This window comes from Wyeomyia smithii, chromosome 1 (assembly GCF_029784165.1).
Source record: "Wyeomyia smithii strain HCP4-BCI-WySm-NY-G18 chromosome 1, ASM2978416v1, whole genome shotgun sequence".
In the NCBI taxonomy this organism is placed as follows: domain Eukaryota; kingdom Metazoa; phylum Arthropoda; class Insecta; order Diptera; family Culicidae; genus Wyeomyia; species Wyeomyia smithii.
The window spans coordinates 81,371,687-81,391,686 of NC_073694.1; the positions used below are offsets into that span (position 1 = coordinate 81,371,687).

General features: G+C 39.0%; 1 protein-coding gene across 2 annotated transcripts in view; it reads right to left on the reverse strand.

The window, feature by feature from the left end:
- Positions 1 to 1,587: 1,587 nt before the first annotated feature.
- The window catches only part of LOC129719193 (serine/threonine-protein kinase Smg1), a 199,853-nt gene continuing 181,440 nt past the window's right edge, over positions 1,588 to 20,000 (reverse strand). For both annotated transcript variants that reach the window (XM_055670690.1, XM_055670691.1), the window contains one exon: positions 1,588 to 3,104. In XM_055670690.1, coding sequence (XP_055526665.1) covers positions 2,905 to 3,104 — 200 coding nt within the window. In that variant the 3' untranslated portion in view covers positions 1,588 to 2,904. The remainder of the gene's footprint in view (positions 3,105 to 20,000) is intronic.

Below are 20,000 nucleotides of genomic sequence, written 5' to 3' on the forward strand. Positions count from 1 at the left end.
GCTATAACGTTCCGTATCTATCGAGTTTCCGGAAATCGATAAATATTTAATTGAAAACCGAGAAAGTTCAAGAAAACGTCCGCGAACCGAATTAAATTATAAAAACCAACTCACAGTTGGATATTAAAAAAACGTTCGCTTGTACGCCCTCAGTTCATCTCGCAACTTGGATTTTATTTTATCATGTAGGTTACCAAAACCATTGATCCAAGTGCATCTAGCAGCCGAATCGTTCGAAGACAATTCAACTCAGGCTAACAAAATCACGTTGTAAGTGAGCGATTTAGTACTGTTTCATCTTTTCGGTTGCGTAGAAAAAGGCATCGAACTGCTATCTGGGTGCCCATTAATAGGGACGTTGCGATACCATTCAACATCGATACTTAGGATCGATACCTGTATCGAGAGCAAGTACTGATATTCCGATAGTATCGAGTCTAACGTATCGATACCTAAATGTATCGTTGTGCGATACCAGTTTATTCAAAATATAAGTCATAATTCTTTTTTATTATTTATTCCTTAAGATAAAACGTTTAATTCAATCAACAGCAGAATACGTGAAACCAGTCAGTTCGTAAAATGGTCTATAAATTTACTGAATCTAGAAACACCAGCTTCTGCAGAAACTGAGTCGAAAGTCGATTACGCTTTTCCTTAATAATTGATCCTGTTTTCGAAAAGATCCGCTTGCATGGCTCTGTAGATTTTACCTTCGGATCTGCATGATCGTAGAAAAGGATCGTTCCCGTAGGTTAATCTACAGAAAGTTCTGTTAAATTGGCATTGCCGATGAGATGGCATGCATGCATACGATGCATCAAAATGGCACAGGAAATAGCAAGTTTTCTGCTTCGTTCGTTCTTCTTTACAGAGCTGTTTTGAGTCTTTTCGGTACTGAGAGGTGTGTATCGATATTGATGAAGTATCGCTGGCAAAACATCGATACCAAATATCCGAGTATCGGAAGTAGAAGGATCGATTCTGTATTAGTATCGGTGGTATCGCAACGTCCCTAATTGAGACGGGGAAACTCTGTCAGTTTTTTTTTTTTTTTTTTGATATTGATACAGAGAATATCACAGGGAATGGTTGGTGTCCATTCACGTCGTCTATGCCAGGAATGCTCGTATGTGATTGGTTCGTTGTAAATAAAATAATAATGATAACTAGCGTGTTAAAAAATTGTTCAACATTTTATCTTTCCAACAACGTTTTGGTTATCGTTATCCATCATGTGGTTATGCTGTAATTATCGTTTGAAATCTGACGCAACATTTGCCAGTTTCATTTCCAATTTAACAGAATGCATCTCAGTATAGAAAACAAGGACGTAGTCCGACGTCAAAAAGATTTACGTTTACCTTTTTTAAAGTCTTGTGTAGTATTTCTGTTTCGTTGAAACCCTACTTTTTTGAATCTTTTTTTTTATTGTCTGGAAAATCATTCCTAACTCTAATAAATTTCTGCTAATGTTTGAGTGATTTAATTTCTCAACCAAAAACCCATCTTATGAGGAGTATTACACAGCTATACTTCAATACTATTGAAGCAATGGAGTGTCATCTAAAAAAAATAAGTCGCATATACGCATTGATAAGTAACCCATATGATTTATTAATATGTTTGATTGGAGGGAAATTATACAACACAACTGATAGAAACAAAATTATAGTTAGAAGATATTTTTTAGGAAAGACGAGAGAATAATAATATCGGTTTTGTTTATCTAACCCGAATTTGTGGCAGAGTTTAGCGCAAGGCAAAAAAAAGCTCAAATTTTACTGTTCCGAAGAAATATAAGAAAAATAGAAACTAACCTCGCAGAATATTTTACTACAAAAAGATGATTTCTCGTGTAACTTTCAAAAGAACCCAGTTGTTTAGTTTTATTAAGTTATTTTCCATTATAAATTATTTTCACATTTTTATAATACTCTTTGCATAGTAAGCTAGGCAATATTATAATCATTCGATTTATGAGAAGAAATCGTTGAAATTTTAATAATGACGATGTAGTTAGCGAAACAGAGCGAAAGAGGAGAGAATCTCCTTTTTTAACTTAGGTTCCTTTGAAAAGTTATGCGAGATTTGATGTTACATTGGCTTGATTTTGGTATGCCACAAGCAGCTCGGCTTCATTTTAGTCAAAATTCCAGCCAAACATTGAACCTAATTCTTGTTTACGTACGAATTAAGTTTGTATTTTCGATCAAGTCACAAACCAACTCGAACTTCCTAACTTAATTTAGCTTATTTGAAAATATAGATAGCATTTTCTAGTTCGTTTCAATAGACCATTTCATACGAATCTCGGATACGGCCGTAAACAAGAATAAGGGTAAATATCTACTGCTATAGCCTATTAGTTTCACTGGTTGGATTTGATCGAATGTCAAATAAAAATGAGTAAATTAGAATTTGGCATCGTCATAGCGTGAAACTCAAATTGCTATAACAACTGCACAAAAATAAAAAAAATAAAAAGAATGTATAATAGTCGAGTAAAATATTACCATTTTTATTCGATGCTTGTGAATGGTAGTAACTGATTGTAAAAAATGGCTTAGATCATTCACTGTAGCAGAGATAATTGCAAATATTTTGAGGTTCATCTACGAAATACTTTAAAACTACCACAGTGAACTGATACTTAGAGTAAGCAGTAGTTTTGTTTGGAACCGTTAGGTGCCTGCTAAGCGGTCATAGTCAGTACTACTGATGTCGATCCCACGCAGCTGATTCCCCTGCACCGACGGGCACTGAGCAACGTTTTTACTCGCTGCTTGTGATATTTGAAACCGCTACTAACAGTGCGGGCGTGTTGCGAACCCACGCTTACACTTTTCGCGGATTTGATTTTACGAGGACTTACCAACACATTTCAATTATTCAATTACCAATTCACACCCATGGAGTCCATCCTTCGTACAATACAGCAAGGTTATCTGGATCCATTGCTTCTTGTATCATCCATCCTACTTGTTCCTGCACGGTGCAGCGACGATTGGGATCAGGATCTCGACCTTCTAGTTTCATTCTAATGCGACGCCAAACTGAAACAGCATAGGCATTCCGTTTCTGTTCTTTCTGGGTTTGCTGAACTGAAAATAGATCGTACAGATTCAAAAGTGGTTTAAAAAAAATAAATAAATAATTGTTGTAATAAATACAACAATTTAACCCGTAAAGACCCGGGACGGAACTTGTTTTTTGAAAATGCTCGTTCTCAGCACTGGAACGGCCGATTTGGGAAAACTTGGAATTTTATTCAAGGTGAATAGTAGCTCTAAGTTTTGGTTTTTGTGAGACGCAAAAATGTTTTGGTTTTTGTGAGACGCAAAAATGTCTGTGCTTTTTTTTTAATTTTTCAAAAAGATTGAGCAAACACTGGGAATTTTTATAAGTATCAATTGCTCCATGTATCAAATCATGTCAGGAGGATGAAATATGGTATGTAAGAGTGAATTTTGGAGTTTTCAAATTACTTCAGTACAAAATCACAAAATTACAAAATAAACACTTAAATAGAAAATTTAGGAGATGATGAAATAACGTGAAACTAAGAAATTAAAGAATATCGTTTATTCTATATCTTGATTTTACAACGTGACCTCAAATCGACCATGCCTTCGCAATCAACGAATACTAAAATAGACGTGTGCGTTGCGAATGAACGTCATTTTTCGAGTCCGCGTTTTTTTTTTTTCAGAGGAATTTAACCCGGAGAAAATATTACATAACTGGCATTGTTTGGCCGATTCATCGTGCGTTGTTTGTCCTGAGTCCTGATTAGTGATATAACCTGCGCTCTAGACCTTTGGTTTGGTGTGTTGCTGTTCATCACTGCCCACTGCGGCATCACGTGCTGTGCTTTGAAAAAGACTAGCTGCCGGTAAATTTGATTTAACACAAGGAAGGAAAAGAAAAGATGTACGTGTTTTTTGTCCTTGAGAGTGCGCTAATTAAAGCGCAATGAATTTAGATCCCCCACCCTCCCGATCCTATGTCGCTTAACCCTCCCGTAGTCCCTCCTGCTCACTCCTCTCCAGTCCCGGCATCAATCTACCCCCGTGCTAGGCTTTACCCTGACGAATCGACTCTTCCAGTCGTTGTCTACTTCAGCACCAAAGCAGGACCAAAATCGAAATCCCTGAACCTCATTCAAATTTCGAAAGACCTGACGTCACACTACAAGGCCGTGACCGAAATTTCTGAAGTCAGGCCGAACAAGCTCCGTGTCGTAGTGGATGACCTGAAGTAGGCCAACGATATAGCTTGCTCCGAGCTTTTTACACGCGAGTATCGCGTGTATGTACCCGCACGAGACGTGGAGATCGATGGTGTCGTGACCGATTCGAGTCTGTCAGTCGAGTGTATTTTGAAAAGCGGCTTCGGCTGCTTCAAGCAATCCTCGTGTCCCGACGTAAAAGTGAAGATTTTAGATTGCAAGCGATTGCAGTCTGTGTCTCTAGTCGGCGGCACGAAAGTATACACTCCGTCAGATTCGTTTCGCGTTACGTTTGCCGGATCTGCGTTTTCTAGCCACGTCTCGATACACCGGGTTCGTCTGCCTGTGCGGCTGTATGTGCCCCGTGTGATGAGCTGCCTTAATTGTAAGCACTTAGGCCACACAGCCGCATACTGCTGCAGCAAAAAGGCACGTTGTGGCAAATGTGGGGAACATCATGAGCGTTCATACGCAGCCATGCTTAAAAAGACCGCGACCACTTCTCTTTTTACTTCGAACCCCTTTGATCTACTGTCCTCTGATGAAATTGATTCTAGCGGAAACATCCTATGCCAATCCTGGGGAGTCTAGAAAGAGGCAAAATCTTTCCTCTCCAAAGCTTCCCAGAAAGGGTCCTAGGATTTCTTAAAGTGAAATGAAAAATTCAATCACTACAAAAAGTGCTGAGGAAAAACCGAAGCAAATTCCTCCTGCGCTCGGAAATTTAAAGTCGCAGAAGGAGTCCCCAGCACTTCCAGGAACATCTAAAACCCCAGGTGGCTTTCTATCGTATTAACCTCCCCTCGATTTCAGGCACCGAAGTCGTCGCTTGTCAAATGACAATACAACGCAAAGAGCTTTGTATTGCCTCAATATACATTCCCCCCAGAGCACAGGTTGGGCAACGGCTGCTTTTTGATATAATAGAATCTTTCCCTCGCCACGTTTGGTTCTGAGAGATTTCTACTCTCATGTCGTGGCTTGGAGTTCCCCTTACAATGATAACCGCTCCGCATTGATCTATAACCTTCGCGACGACTTCGACATGACAATTTTAAACAACGGTGAAATGACACGTGTCCCGAATCCCCCAGCGAGTCCATGCGCTTTGGATTTTTCCTTATGTTCGACGTCGCTACGGTTGGATTGCACATGGAAGGTAATCCTCGATCCCCACGGTAGCAACCATTCTAATTTCAGTTACTGGCGGGTCAACTCGCACGCGACCAATTGATATTTTGTATGACCTCACACGAAATATCGATTGGATATTTTATAAGAGTATAATCATAGAAGCTGTTGGCTTGATTCAAGATCTTCCACCACTTGAAGAATACAACCTCTTCGCGGGCTTGATTTTCGACGCCGCGGTTCAAGCCCAAACGCAAAAATACCTCGGCGTGACAATCAATGGACGACCTCCTACTCCGTGGTGGGATGAAGAGTGCTCCGATGTCTACAACAAAAGATCCGACGCGTTTCTGACCTTCCGGGGTTCAGACAAGGCCGACGACTTTAAACGGTATTCGGAGCTTGATACCAAGTTTAAAAGCTTGGCTAAAGCAAAGAAACGCAGTTACTGGCGTAGGTTTGTAAACAAAACATCGAGGGAGACATCGATGACCACTCTTTGGAACACAGCCAGGAGAATGCGTAATCGGGTAACGATCAACGAAAGCGAAGAGTCTTCAAGTCGGTGGATATTTGATTTTGCCAGGAAAGTATGTCCGGACTCTGTTCCTGAGCAAAACAATTCGCGATGCGTCTCCGGGTCATGACGCGATAGAATCACCTTTTTCGATGGCAGAGCTGCCCTCCTGTCCTGCAACTGAACTCGTTCAATAAGTTCCTGGAGCAAATATTGTGCCGCAGGATTGGATGCAAGTGAAGGTGATTGCCATCCAAAAACCGGGAAAACCAGCCTCTGATCAAAACTCTTATAGGCCGATTGCAATGCTATCCTGTATCCGGAAATTGATGGAAAAAATGATACTCCGTCGTTTAGACATCTGGGTCGAATCAAATGATCTACTATCAGATACTCAGTTTGGCTTTCAACAAATATTCAGCTGGCGTATGCTCACAAAGAACAAATGGCGTCTGCGTTGTTGGGCATTAAGGGGGCTTTTGATTCCGTTTCTATTGACATTCTTCCGGGCAAACTTCGCCGACAAGGATTTTCTCCAACTTTAAACAATTTTTTGCGAAATTTGTTGTCCGACACATTACATCAGCACATACATTTTACGCAAGGCAATTTGGCAACTTTTTGCATTAGCTATATGGGTCTTCCCCAGGGCTCATGTTTAAGAGGTTATATCTACCAAATGCTCAAAAAAGCAAAGCATTTTTATGATTTTTTACAGGACATTTGAGATGTAAGGTATATAAATAATATATCATTGGATTGAGCAACTTTCGCAGAATAGAAAAAATATTTTTATTGCTATTTTAGTTACAAAATGGCGGCTGTGCATCGATTGCCGTGAACCGCTTTTTTTAAAAGTTGTTCCGCGGCGAGCAGTAGAAGTCGTGCCCAACTCCACCTATAACCAAAACAATTTTTTTTTCATTTTCTACATGAGTGTCGCTAGTGAAGTACACATGATTATATTTTTAGAATTTTTCTTCGCAAAATGGCAACGGTTTGAAAAAAAAGGTCTGTTTCGACAAAAAAATCGACTTTAATTGTTTATAACTTTAGTTGTTGTTAATCAATCGCTTAAGTTGTGTGATAAGCTAGATAGATAATCTAATGAAGAAGCTACAGTTAAAATTTCAAGTCAATCGGATGTAAACTTTTTCAGTTCTACTGCTCGCCGATTTTGAAAACATGATTTTGAGAAAAACGCGTTTAAAGTTTCAAAATGCTATAAATCTTAAGAATCGCAATAACAAAGCCCCTCATATTCTTTTAACCTTCAGTCAGCTATCCCTGCGCCGTGAAATTGTCCTTCCTGGGTTTTATTTTCCACTTCTTCCTTTTTGTCATCTGATGTATGGCTGCACCTAGCCTTTCTCGCGATGTCGGACATGGGATGCTCAGCGCTCGATCCCACGCAAAACTCAAACTTGTCACTCATATTTAAGTACTTTTGAATATAACTCACAGTTAAAAAGTATAGAAAAACTCAAACGAATAATGTACACAACGAGAACGGCTGATCGACTAAACAAAGGGAAATTGTGAGTAAACACGTTCTGTAGAGACGCTATGACGGCCGAAATTTGATGCAGAGACCTCTATACTTCAAATTTGAAACACGATAACGATCGTAGGTAACTTTTGCTAGATTACAAAGCCTCGAAAAAAAAGGAAAAAGGGGAAACGCCAAATTAAACGAAAAATGTGATTTTGGAGCGTAAAAGTTGTTCGGTAAAAATTGATTTAAACGAACTTTGAGTTTAGATCCGTACTTGGGTGATGTAGATTTTGATTCTTGGATAGTTTTAGCATGATTTAGGCCAATAAAAATAAATGGCGAAAAAAAATTTTTTTGGTAGATATAACCCCTTAAGCTCCCTTCTTTACAACTTTTATGTAAATGACATCGATGAATGTCTGGCAAATTCATGCACGATAACGCAACTTGCAGACGACAGCGTGGTCTCTGTCACATGTGCAAAAGCTGCCGATTTGCAAGGACCATTGCAAGATGCCTTGGGCAATTTGTCTGCTTGGGCTTCACAGCTAGGTATCGAATTCTCTCCGGAAAAGACTGAGATAGTAGTTTTTTCTAGGAAGCATGAACAAATATCTTGGTGTCTGGTTCAACTCTAAGGGTACCTGGGGTTGTCACATTAGGTATCTGATGAAAAAATGCCAACAAAGAGTGAATTTTCTTCGAAAAATAACCGCATCATGGTGGGGAGCCCACCCAGGAGATCTTATAAGACTTTACCAAACAACGATATTGTCTGTAATTGAGTACGGGTGTTTCTGCTTCCGCTCCGCAGCAAACACACATTTTATCAAACTGGAGCGAATACAGTATCGTTGTTTGCGTATCGCCTTAGGGCGCATGCAGTCGACCCATACCATGAGTTTGGAGGTCCTAGCGGGGGTCTTCCGTTCCGTTAAAACATCGCTTCTGGAACTTATCTTCTCGTATCCCTATCAAATGTGAGGTCTTGAACCATCCAGTGATTGAAAATTTTGAAAGGTTAATCGAACTCAATTCTCAAACCCGCTTCATGACATTGTATTTCAACCACATGTCCCAAAATATTAACCCTTCTTGTATATTCCAAATCGTGTCAACTTATCAAACACGTCTAATTCTACTGTGCCTTTCGATACATCCATGATAGAAGAAACTCGTGGTTTCCCGGATCATTTACGCGTGCAGAAGATCCCCAAAATCTTTTACAATAAATATCAAAATATCAACTGCGACAATATGTTCTACACTGGCGAATCACTTCTCGATGGGTCCACTGGCTTCGGTATTTTCAACAACAATTCAACCGTCTCTTATAAGCTCGATAATCCTGCTTCTGTTTACGTCGCGGAATTAGCTGCAATTCAGTATACCCTAGGGATTATTGGAAAAATGTCCACGGACCATTACTTTATCTTTACGGACAGCCTTTAATGAGTTTTTTTGCACTCTTACGTCAGAATGCGATCATTAGTTGGCAAAATGCTTGGATCAGAGGGGTATTGAGAAGATGGTTACATTCCATTATCTCCAAGGTATCGACGAGCCCGTGGTTCAGGGGGTTGGATGTAGGTCGAGATTTCATTTGCGTAATGTCCCGGCTTATGTCCAACCACTATAGATTTGACGCGCATTTCCGTCATATTGGGCTCGGGGAAAGTGGTATCTGTGCCTGTGGTGAAGGTTATCACGACATAGGGCATGTTGTTTGGTCATGCCCTGTACACCGTGACACCAGGTCTAAATTGATAGCTTCCCTTCAGGCCGGTGGTAGACAGCCTGTTCCTGTTCGTGATGTCTTGGCGAGCCTTGACCTACCCTACATGTCCCTTATATAGGTTTTCCTGAAATCCATCCATGCCCCAGTCTAGTCCAATTCCCGTCCGCCTACATTCAATCAAACGACAAGAGGACGTTTAAATCCCGGATCCGGAACCAGCAACTAGTCCCCGGGCGATAATCTCAGGGCTCAAAGGATACATCTCAATGAGCCAGTCCGTAACATCTTGGCCCAGCGAAACATGCTTATCTATGTAATAGAAAAACATCAAACAACAAACCAGTGATTATAACCAGGGCCGAGTTTAGACGCTGGGGGGCCCGGGACAAATTTGTTTGTGATGCCCTCTTTTCCTAAAACATCTAGAGACAATGTTCTGGAAGATGGCAAGCAAAAAAAAAAAGGTCGCCCTAGGACGGACTAGGGGGTCCCTCCAATCGGGAGGCCCGGGGCATTTGCCCCCCCTCTCCTAAAATCCGGGCCTGATTAGAACAAAATATTATAGTTTAAATTTAGATTTAATTTTAGTTCGTAGTCGGCAGCGAGGATAAAAAATTTGCTTTTAGTTTTTAAGTTACTTATAAAAGTAAGACACTAGTTATAATTGGCGCCGTTGAACAATATTTGTATTTGTGCCGTGTCAAATAAATGGTATGTGAGGGAAAAAAACTTTTTGGCTCTAAAAATATTTGTAACAGATTTGGAATGATACAGATATACAGATTTGGAAATATATACCGCATCCCGATGGGATATGAACCCGCAATCTCCCTGTCTCCGGCATGGTGTTTGGTTCCCGATTTTTTGTGGAATTACACCGTAGAGAAAAATTGAATGGCCGTTCGTTTAATGCCGATGTGGCTGACATACAAAATATTGATACAAAGCTGGTCTCTGCCTTCTCATGTTCAAAAAAATTATGAAGTAAGATGTAATGTGAAAAGGATGGAGATATATGAAATATATCGCTGAATTGTGATGGTCACGTTGAAACCTTACACTAATTTGCTAACCACCGGCAGGTGAGGCATTCCATGAAAAATAAATAATAAAAAAAATATTTTTTTAGCATATCATTTCTGATTTTGCTGAAACTTTGCACAGTTGTTCCTTTTTGATAAAGAAAAAATTTAATGATATCAGTCATTCGTTTAGACTCACGACTGTTGTTTCAAAAGGGCCTATAAAAAAAATTTCTATATCAGAAAAACAGCTTGTTTGATCAAAAAGGTGTATTCAGCAAAGTTGTAGGGTAGCGAACGGTTTCGGCAGTGGTTTTCTGCAGCAGTCTTATGGAGAAACCTGCCAAAGAAAACCACTGCCGAAGCCGTTCGCCACCCTAGATAATAAAATTGTGGTTTCAGAAAAAATGTATACACTGTAAATTTTTTTTTTCTGGGACAAAGTTTCCAAATTGTCACAAAACGTTAAACATCTCAAACAGTACCTTTTTTGAACACTTATTTTTATACACACTGGACAATATTTACTTCTATATGTCAAAATTTGGCGTTGGTAAAAAGAAAATCAGGGTGGCGAAAAAAATTTCAAGATGAAATTCCCTGATTTTCCCTGAAATATCATATTAATTTCCCCGATATTTTTCAGCATTCCGCACAAAAAAGTTCAACATAGAGGTCCCACAATAGCCTTTTATGCTGAAAAAATTAGTTTTTGCGCTAAAGAGTCTTTTAAAAAAGAATCGCATCTCGGTTAAAAATTTTTCCCTGAATATTTTTTTATTTTCCCTGATATTTCCCTGAGTGAAAAATGGATTCCCTGACATTCCCTGATTTTCCAAGTTTTTCCAGGTTTTCGACACCCTGAAAATCAAAAATTTATGAACGTTTGAGTATTTTGACATTTTTACTCTGAAGCTTTTTTTTAGTTTTTGTTCCATTATCAATCATTTGTATAAATATTTATTAAAATTAAATAAATAATTAAAATTTAATATGCGTAACTCACCGGCGAACCCTGTTTTCGAAGAGTTGTAAAAATAAGACGGACACACAAGGTAACCAATTTAAACAGTACCTACGTGTTTACATCAAGTAAGTCCAGATTTAGTGAACTGGGAGCTGCGAGATTGAGCAGACAGGTTTTGCTGTTAAGGGGTAATATCCACAAAAAAATTTTTTGCCATTTTTTTTTATTGGCTTAAATCATGCTAAAACTATCCTAGAATCAAAATCTACATCGCCCAAGTACAAATCTAAACTAAAAGTTCGTTAAAGTCAATTTTTACTGAACAACTTTTATGCTCCAAAATCACATTTTTCGTTTAATTTGGCGATACTCGGCTTTGTTAACTAGTAGTAGTTACCTATGATCGATATCGTGTTTCAAATTTAAAGTATAGAGGTCGCTACATCAAGTTTTGACCGCTACAGTGTCTCTACAGCATGTTTTTACTTACAATTTCCCTTTATTTCGTCGATCAGCCGTTCTCGTTGTGTACGTTCTTTCTTTGAGTTTTTCTATACTTTTTAACTGAGTCATATTCAAAAGTACTTAAATATGAGCGACAAGGTGTACAGTGGCCACAAAGACAGTAAAAGAGAAGTAACCCGGAGTAAAATTAGAAAACAACCCGAAGTAAAATTAGCAACCGACACTCAACTAACCGCCATGCGTTCAAAGGCGATTCGGAATACGTTAGAATACGGAAAAATTTAATACTTCTGATTCAAATCGTGATAGCGATGTTGATAGGGACTTCGGCTATTGTTTCATACATTTTTCGCTTTACTTACTGTCCTTTCTGAATTGGGAGTGTGTAAAAAATGTAATAATAATGTGCGGTTTTCGCAGCCGTGCAAGCGTGGACTTCAAGATTCTTGTGTCTTGTTCGAACTGCGGTGAAACCGATGTTTTTAACTGGCATCTAATACAAAATCATGCTCTTGGGTTAACCGTTGGACGAGTTTTGCGCGGAATCGGACGCCAACCGCGTCTAAGTCGCTGAGCATCGCATGTCCGATATCGCGAAAGAGTCTAGGCGCAGCCTTACATCAGACAAAAAAAGGAAGAAGAGGCAAACAAGGCACAGGAAGGACAACTTTACGGTGCAGGGATAGCTGACTGATCGTTAAAAAATTATTAGGGGCTTTATTATTGAGATTTTTAAGATTTAACTCATTTTGAAACATTAAACGCGTTTAACCGAAAAAGTTTACGTCCGATTGACCTGAAATTTTAACTGTAGCTTCTTCATTAGATTATCTAGTGAAGTACACACGATTTTAGCGATTGATTAACAACAACAAAAGTTATAAACAATTAAAGTCGGTTTTTGTCAAAAAAGATTTTTTTCTTCCGAACCGTTGCCATTTTGCGAAGAAAAATTCTAGAAATATAATCATGTGTACTTCACTAGCGACACTTATGTAGATAATGAGAAAATTTTTGTTTTGGTGATAGGTGGAGTTGGGCACGACTTTTACTGCTCGCCGCGGAACAACTTTTTAGAAAAGCGGTTCACGGCAATCGCTGCACAGCTGCCATTTTGTAACAAAAATAGCAATTTTTTTTTCTTCTCTGCAAGAGCTGCTTAATCCAATGGTATATTATTTATATACCTTACATCTCAGATGTCCTTAAAAAAATCATGAAAAAAAGTTATTTTGAGCGTTTGGTGGATATTACCCCTTAATCTTAGGCCTGATGTAGTTCACGCTACTTCACTTTTCGAGATATTTTCACGCTAAATTTCACTTCTTGAGATATTTAATATTTTGATACAATTTGGAAAATATGGCCCAGAAAAAAATTTACGGTGTTTTTATTTTTTTTAGAACCACAATTTTTTTACATACAACTTTGCCGAAGACACCATTTTCACCAAACAAACCGTTTTTCTGATATAGAAAATTTTATCCAACAGTCACAGTTTTGGATAGGCCCTTTTGAAGCAGCAGTCGTGAGTCTACATGAAGAGCTGATATCATACAATGGCCTCTTTATCAAGCAGAAACAACTGTTCAAAGTTTCATTAAAATCAGAAACGATCGATTTGCGGAGTAGTGTGGACTGCCTCAGGTGAGGAATTCCAGACGTAGCCGTAAGGACCAATTGCCGGTTGAAATCTCCTCAGACCGAGACACTAACAAGGGGTTCTAACTTTCATTATTATGAAAAATACATCTTCAAAACTGCAAAAGCCAGATGCAGAGTGTCCACTCCTAATCAAAGTTCGATTTCTCACTTTTTTCCGGTTTACCCAATGATATTTTCTGCATTTCCCGGTGTTTCATTTTCAGCATATAAGAGAAAACTGATAACTTTTTCCGACTCGTATTGAAACAACTTATTTTCTTTACGTCCCGTGTATTTCGAGATTGTAATTTTTTAAAAATGTTTATGTTGTCCTTCGATTTTTAAATAAAAAAGTTGGAGGCTGGTATCCAAGACACGACCACACAGTTGACGTAGGACTACGATAGTTTCATATGTTATTTTGAGACTTTAGCCTCTATTTGATTTGAGCACGTTTTACTTTTGGAAAGGTATTTTGGTTCTTTATGTTGCTGAAGCGGATGACCGAATTCGGTAAAACGATCTCGGAGATATGACCGGAACATGTTCCGGTAATATAATGATAATGATCAAAGCAGTAATATGCTTGGGTGGTAATATCAAGTATACAGGTCGTTATAGGCCATCTGCAGACCCATCCTCGTTGAGTTCCGGATACTCATAGATGATTGAGCCTAAATCAAGCGACATCTCAAACGACTTGGAACTAAATCTAGTTCATTGGTGACCATATCTACTGTTAAGGTCGTCTTGTGCCACTAAAAAAGTAAAAAAAATCACGTTCATTTCTGGCATGGTTTGATTTTGACAACACAAAAATTTTGGCGTGTTCCCAAAATCGAACGGGGTTACAGATTATTATTGATTATTTATTTGTAGCACTCTATTTTAGAAAAAAATATATTTTCTTTAACAATGATGAATACCTTTCATTCTAATACAGTCAACTTTCTTCAATACGCGAAAAGGCAACCTTCTATACAGATCTAAATTGAGTACGATTCAATAGAAATTAAACTTTCTTCTCTATTTATTTGACTTGTGAAAGATGGCTTACTCACCGAGCGCAAAGCAGCGCTATTATTAGCTTCAACTGTCTGTATCTCACAACTGCCAAGCAAAGATGACACATAAATAAATATCCGTTATCCAAAAACCAGGGAAACCAGCTTCTGATCACAACTCTTATAGGCCGATTGCAATGCTATCCTGTATCCGGAAATTGATGGAAAAAATGATACTCCGTCGTTTAGACCATTGGGTCGAATCAAATGGCCTACTATCGGATACTCAATTTGGCTTCCGCCGTGCCAAAGGGACGAATGATTGTCTTGCGCTGCTTTCAACAGATATTCAGCTGGCGTATGCTCGCAAAGAACAAATGGCGTCTGCGTTCTTGGACATTAAGGGGGCTTTTGATTCCGTTTCTATTGACATTCTTTCGGGTAAACTTCACCGACAAGGATTTTCTCCAATTTTAAACAATTTTTTGCACAATTTGTTGTCCGAAAAGCACATGCATTTTACGCACGGCGATTTGGCAACTTTTCGCATTAGCTACATGGGTCTTCCCCAGGGCTCATGTTTAAGCCCCCTTCTTTACAACTTTTATGTAAATGACATCGACGAATGTCTGGCAAATTCATGCACGATAAGACAACTTGCAGACGACAGTGTAATCTCTGTTACAGGAGCCAAAGCTGCCGATTTGCAAGGACCATTGCAAGATACCTTGGACAATTTGTCTGCTTGGGCTTTACAGCTAGGTATCGAATTCTCTCCGGAGAAGACTGAGATAGTAGTTTTTTCTAGGAAGCATGAACCTGCTCAGCTTCAAGCACAATTAATGGGTAAAACGATTTTTCAGGTTTTGGTACACAAATATCTAGGTATCTGGTTCGACTCTAAAGGCACCTGGGGTTGTCACGTGAGGTATCTGATGAAAAAATGTCAACAAAGAGTGAATTTTCTTCGTACAATAACCGGACAATGGTGGGGAGCCCATCCAGGAGACCTTATAAGGCTTTACCAAACAACGATATTGTCTGTTATTGAATACGGGTGTTTCTGCTTCCGCTCCGCAGCAAACACACATCTGATCAAACTGGAGCGAATACAATATCGTTGTTTGCGTATCGCCTTAGGGCGCATGCAGTCGACCCATACGATGAGTTTGGAGGTCTTAGCTGGAGTACTACCATTGAAAAACTGCTTCTGGAGCCTGTCTTCTCGTATTCTTATCAAATGTGAGGTCTTGAACCGTCCCGTGATTGACAATTTTGAAAGGTTAATCGAACTTAATTCTCAAACCCGTTTTATGACATTGTATTTCCATCACATGTCCCAAAATATTAACCCTTCTTCGAATATTCCAAATCGTGTCGACTTATCAAAAACTTCTGATTCTACTGTGTTTTTCGATACATCCATGATAGAAGAAACTCGTGGAATCCCGGATCATTTACGCGTGCAGCAGATCCCCAAAATTTTTTCCAATAAATATCGAAACATCAACTGCAACAATATGTTCTACACTGACGGATCACTTCTTGATGGGTCCACTGGCTTCGGTATATTCAATAACAATTTAACCGTCTCCCATAAACTCGATAATCCTGCTTCTGTTTACGTCGCAGAATTAGCTGCAATTCAGTACACCCTAGGGATTATCGAAAAAATGCCCAAGGACCATTATTTCATCTTTACGGACAGTCTCAGTTCCATTGAGGCTCTCCGATCGATGAAAGATGTTAAGCACTCTCCGTATTTCCTGGGGAAAATACGGGAACATCTGAGTGCTTTATCCGAAAAATCGTTTCAGATTACCTTAGCGTGGGTCCCTTCTCACTGCTCGATACCGGGCAATGAGAAAGCGGACTCTTTGGCTAAGGTGGGCGCAACAAACGGTGATATTTATGAAAGACCAACTGCCTTTAATGAATTTTTCGCACTTGTACATCAGAATACGATCATCAGTTGGCAAAATTCTTGGACCAGAGGGGAACTGGGAAGGTGGTTACATTCCATAATCCCCAAGGTGTCGACGAACCCGTGGTTCAAGGGGTTGGATGTAGGTCGGGATTTCATTTGCGTGATGTCCCGGCTTATGTCCAATCACTATAGATTTGACGCGCATCTCCGTCGTGTTGGGCTCGGGGAAAGTGGTATCTGTGCCTGTGGTGAGGGTTATCACGACATAGAGCATGTGGTTTGGTCATGCCCTGTACACCGTGACGCCAGGTCTAAATTAATAGCTTCCCTGCAGGCCGAAAGTAGGCAGCCGGCTGTTCCTGTTCGTGATGTCTTGGCGAGCCGTGACCTATCCTACATGTCCCTTATATACGTTTTCCTGAAATCCATCCACGCCCCAGTTTAATCCTATTCCCTTCCTCCTACATACAACCAAACAACAAGAACACGTTAAGACCCCGGATCCGGAAACAGCAACTAGACCCGCACGATACTCTCAGGTCCCGAAGGAGACAACCCAATATGCCAGTCCGTAATATCTTGGCCCAGCAGCGGAACATATTCAATATGCTGCTTACCTATGGCGATGAAAACCATCAAACAACAAATCAGTGCTTTTAATGCAAAACATTCTAGCTTTGAGTTAGATTTAGCTTCAGCTCGTAGTCGGCAGCGAGGATAAAAAATTTGCTTTATTAAGATACTTTAGAAAGTAAGCTACCAGATATAATTGGCGCCGTTAAACATTAAATTGTATTTCTGCCGTGTCAAATAAATTATAGATGAAGAAAAAAAAATATCCTGCGTTTACAAGTTCGTGGGAAAAGTAACGGTAAAGAAATACACATTTTATAAGAAAATGTATATTCACAGAAAATTTAAAATTGACATATAATTTTATGAACATGTTAACATTCAATTCCGGTCAATTTAAATTTGAATTTCAGTAAACAAAATCATATTTTTTTTATCATTTTCAAGATACCTAAAAACAACGAAAATGGCATATTTGAAAGTCATCTGTCTGTTATCTTCAAAAATAAACCAGGCTAGAGTGACAAACAACATTAGCCTCAGCAATTAATGTTTGCATTGTGTTGTTCAATTACAAATGAGGTTATGGAAAGTAATATTTTCTTGTAGATGCTAATGTGACAAATTTTAAATTGAAAAATATAAATACAAATATGGGAGCAAGATAAAATGTATTTGGTTTTCCTCTATACCGCCACCGAGGAATGCGGCTGTCAAATTGAACTTAATTCATTTAGCTAGAAAAATATAATCATCAGTACAGCTCGCTACAGCTTACCTGTTCCCTATATTTAGTTATGTAAATAAGCTGAGAAAAACAGAGTGTAGAGTTCAAAAATAAACAGCGCATTTTATATGTATAATGCACCAAATTTATGTACGCTGCTATCTGCCTCTACCGATACATACAGACTTTTGTTGTCTCCGGCGGCACAGCGTAGTTTGCGGCACCTTCTGATATTTCCGGAGTGATTCGCGTTTAGGGCGCAACTAACAAAATGTAAACAAATCGTTTTATTACACCATTGGTTTCGAAAATACTCACACAATTTATGGCAAGAATCCTTTCTTTTGTATAAATCGATAAAATTATTCAAATCGAGTTTTTAGTAAAGGGCGACAAAACAGTTTACCCAAAACAAAAGATACTTTGGATCTAGGCCCTTTACATTGTTTTGAAACAACGGGCTCACTTGTGAAATATTTCGTAAACAGGCGACAGTAAAGGGCGGATCAAAATAAATGCGCATTTAAAGGGGCGCAACCGAAGAAAAAATAAAAACAAGGCGAAAAAAAGTTGGGCATATCTCGTTGTCAGAATGCTTTAAGGCGAAATAGAGGTGGGCGAATCTCGTTGTCAGAATGATTTAAGGCTCATTTGAAAAGGGTTAGAAGAAAAGCGCAGATTTTAGCCATAAATGCACAAATTTAATGTAGTATTGTTAGGAAACTATAAGACAGTGTTATTTTACGTCGATTTTTGGTATTGATGTCAATGTTAGTCACTTTCTTTTGAAATAACGATTTGAAAATGTACTTGCAAATTTTTAAACTGATATTCCCCAATGTTTATCTTTTGCCAGTTGCGCCCTTATCGCAAATCACTCCGGATTTGCTTCTATAGGAAACAAGAAGAAGAAGACGGCAATTCGATTGTGTTCCAGGTCGCAACACGATACCTACGTGTTAGCCCAACACGCCCCAATGTGCCTCAACAGCGGCAACGTAGTCTTCACTTGGCTTTGCTGCACATAAATAAATGTCGAGTTCTTCAGCACTGATGGACGACGAGTGACCTACGTTCTACGTTTCTACGTTATTGATACATGGCTCGGTGCAGTACTGCTCCTCGTGCTAGCATGTTTTCCTTTAAGACATCAATTTTAATAACACTCTAATAACAACAAATCGTTGAATTGGCTGATAAAGGAGGTTGTTAGGATCTTTCCGAAAAAGCTTCACTTGCAAAACATCAAAATAGTCTAGGCTCATAGAAGCATATATCATTTGACCTATGGTGGGGAAGGGGGGTGAGCTATGCTGTCAATTTTTTTGCCTCTGAGATAGAGGTTGTAATAGCAGGCAGTTGGTGTCTAGTCATGGAGTCTGTGTTAGGCGTGCTCGCCTTATCCAAACCATGCCAATATATAAACCACAGACAGACGTTCAAGCAAGAACAACATTGATCGAAAATACCGTATAAATTTTCAAAGAGAATTGCGATATAAACCACTTGTACGCTAGCAACGCATGGTGACCTTATCGCTACAATAAATTATTTTTCGCTGGTGTACGAGGCTGGCGTAACTGGTAGCATCTGTTTCATGCGTACAACACCTAGCTGGCATCCTTGCAACAACTCTAATAGAGCATACTTAAATGACGTAACATTCATGAGCAGAGGGGAGGGATATGATCGTTTTGTGACAAGCTGTGACGAGGGGGGGTAGGGTTTGAATTGAAATCGACGTAGCATTTTCTTTTTGAAAGACGCACAAAGCTGTGCAGCGGGACCTATCGAATTTTTTTATCTAGTACTAGCTGACCCGGCAAACTTCGTCCCGCCTATTTCTGTGTTTAATTTAATAATTTTTTAACATTCCAAATTCATTGATTTCTTGCAATTTGTTTATATCGTTTAAAATGATTGGTTTTTTCGGAATAACAATATCCTCGAATTTTGCCTTTAGTACATCACCTCTATTCCGGAAATACTCATATTGAGTGGTATTCAGTTATTTTCGTTGTTTTCCAGAAACTGAAACTGGTCATTTTCGAATTCAAAATGGTGTCCAGGGTCAATGCTTGGCATAGAAGCCACATTATTTCGCTTACGGAAATATCCATATGTAGTAGTATTCGGCTGTTTCCCAGAAGTAGCCATCTTTCAATTCAAAATGATGTCTGAGGTCAATTCTTAGATCCTTGCATTATTCTGGTTAAAGAAACACTCATATTGGGTGGTATTTGGTCACTTTAGGCTATTTTTCAGAAACCGGAGGCCATCTTGGATTTCAAAATGATATTTGGAGATATTTTCCGGATAGAAACCGGGAGTTTCTTCCTTAAACTTAACAATGGCGTCTGGAGTCGAAAATTTTTCTTGCTCGCGAAAACCGCAACATATCAAATTTGGTTCCATTTTCTTGATTATTTCTCGAGATGTGCAGAAATGTGTGTGGAACCCCTCCTTTTAGAAGAAGGAGGGATGTCGAAACATTATGGACATGTTTGTTACCCCTAAAAATATTTACCTGCCGAATTTGGTTCCATTTATTTGGTTATT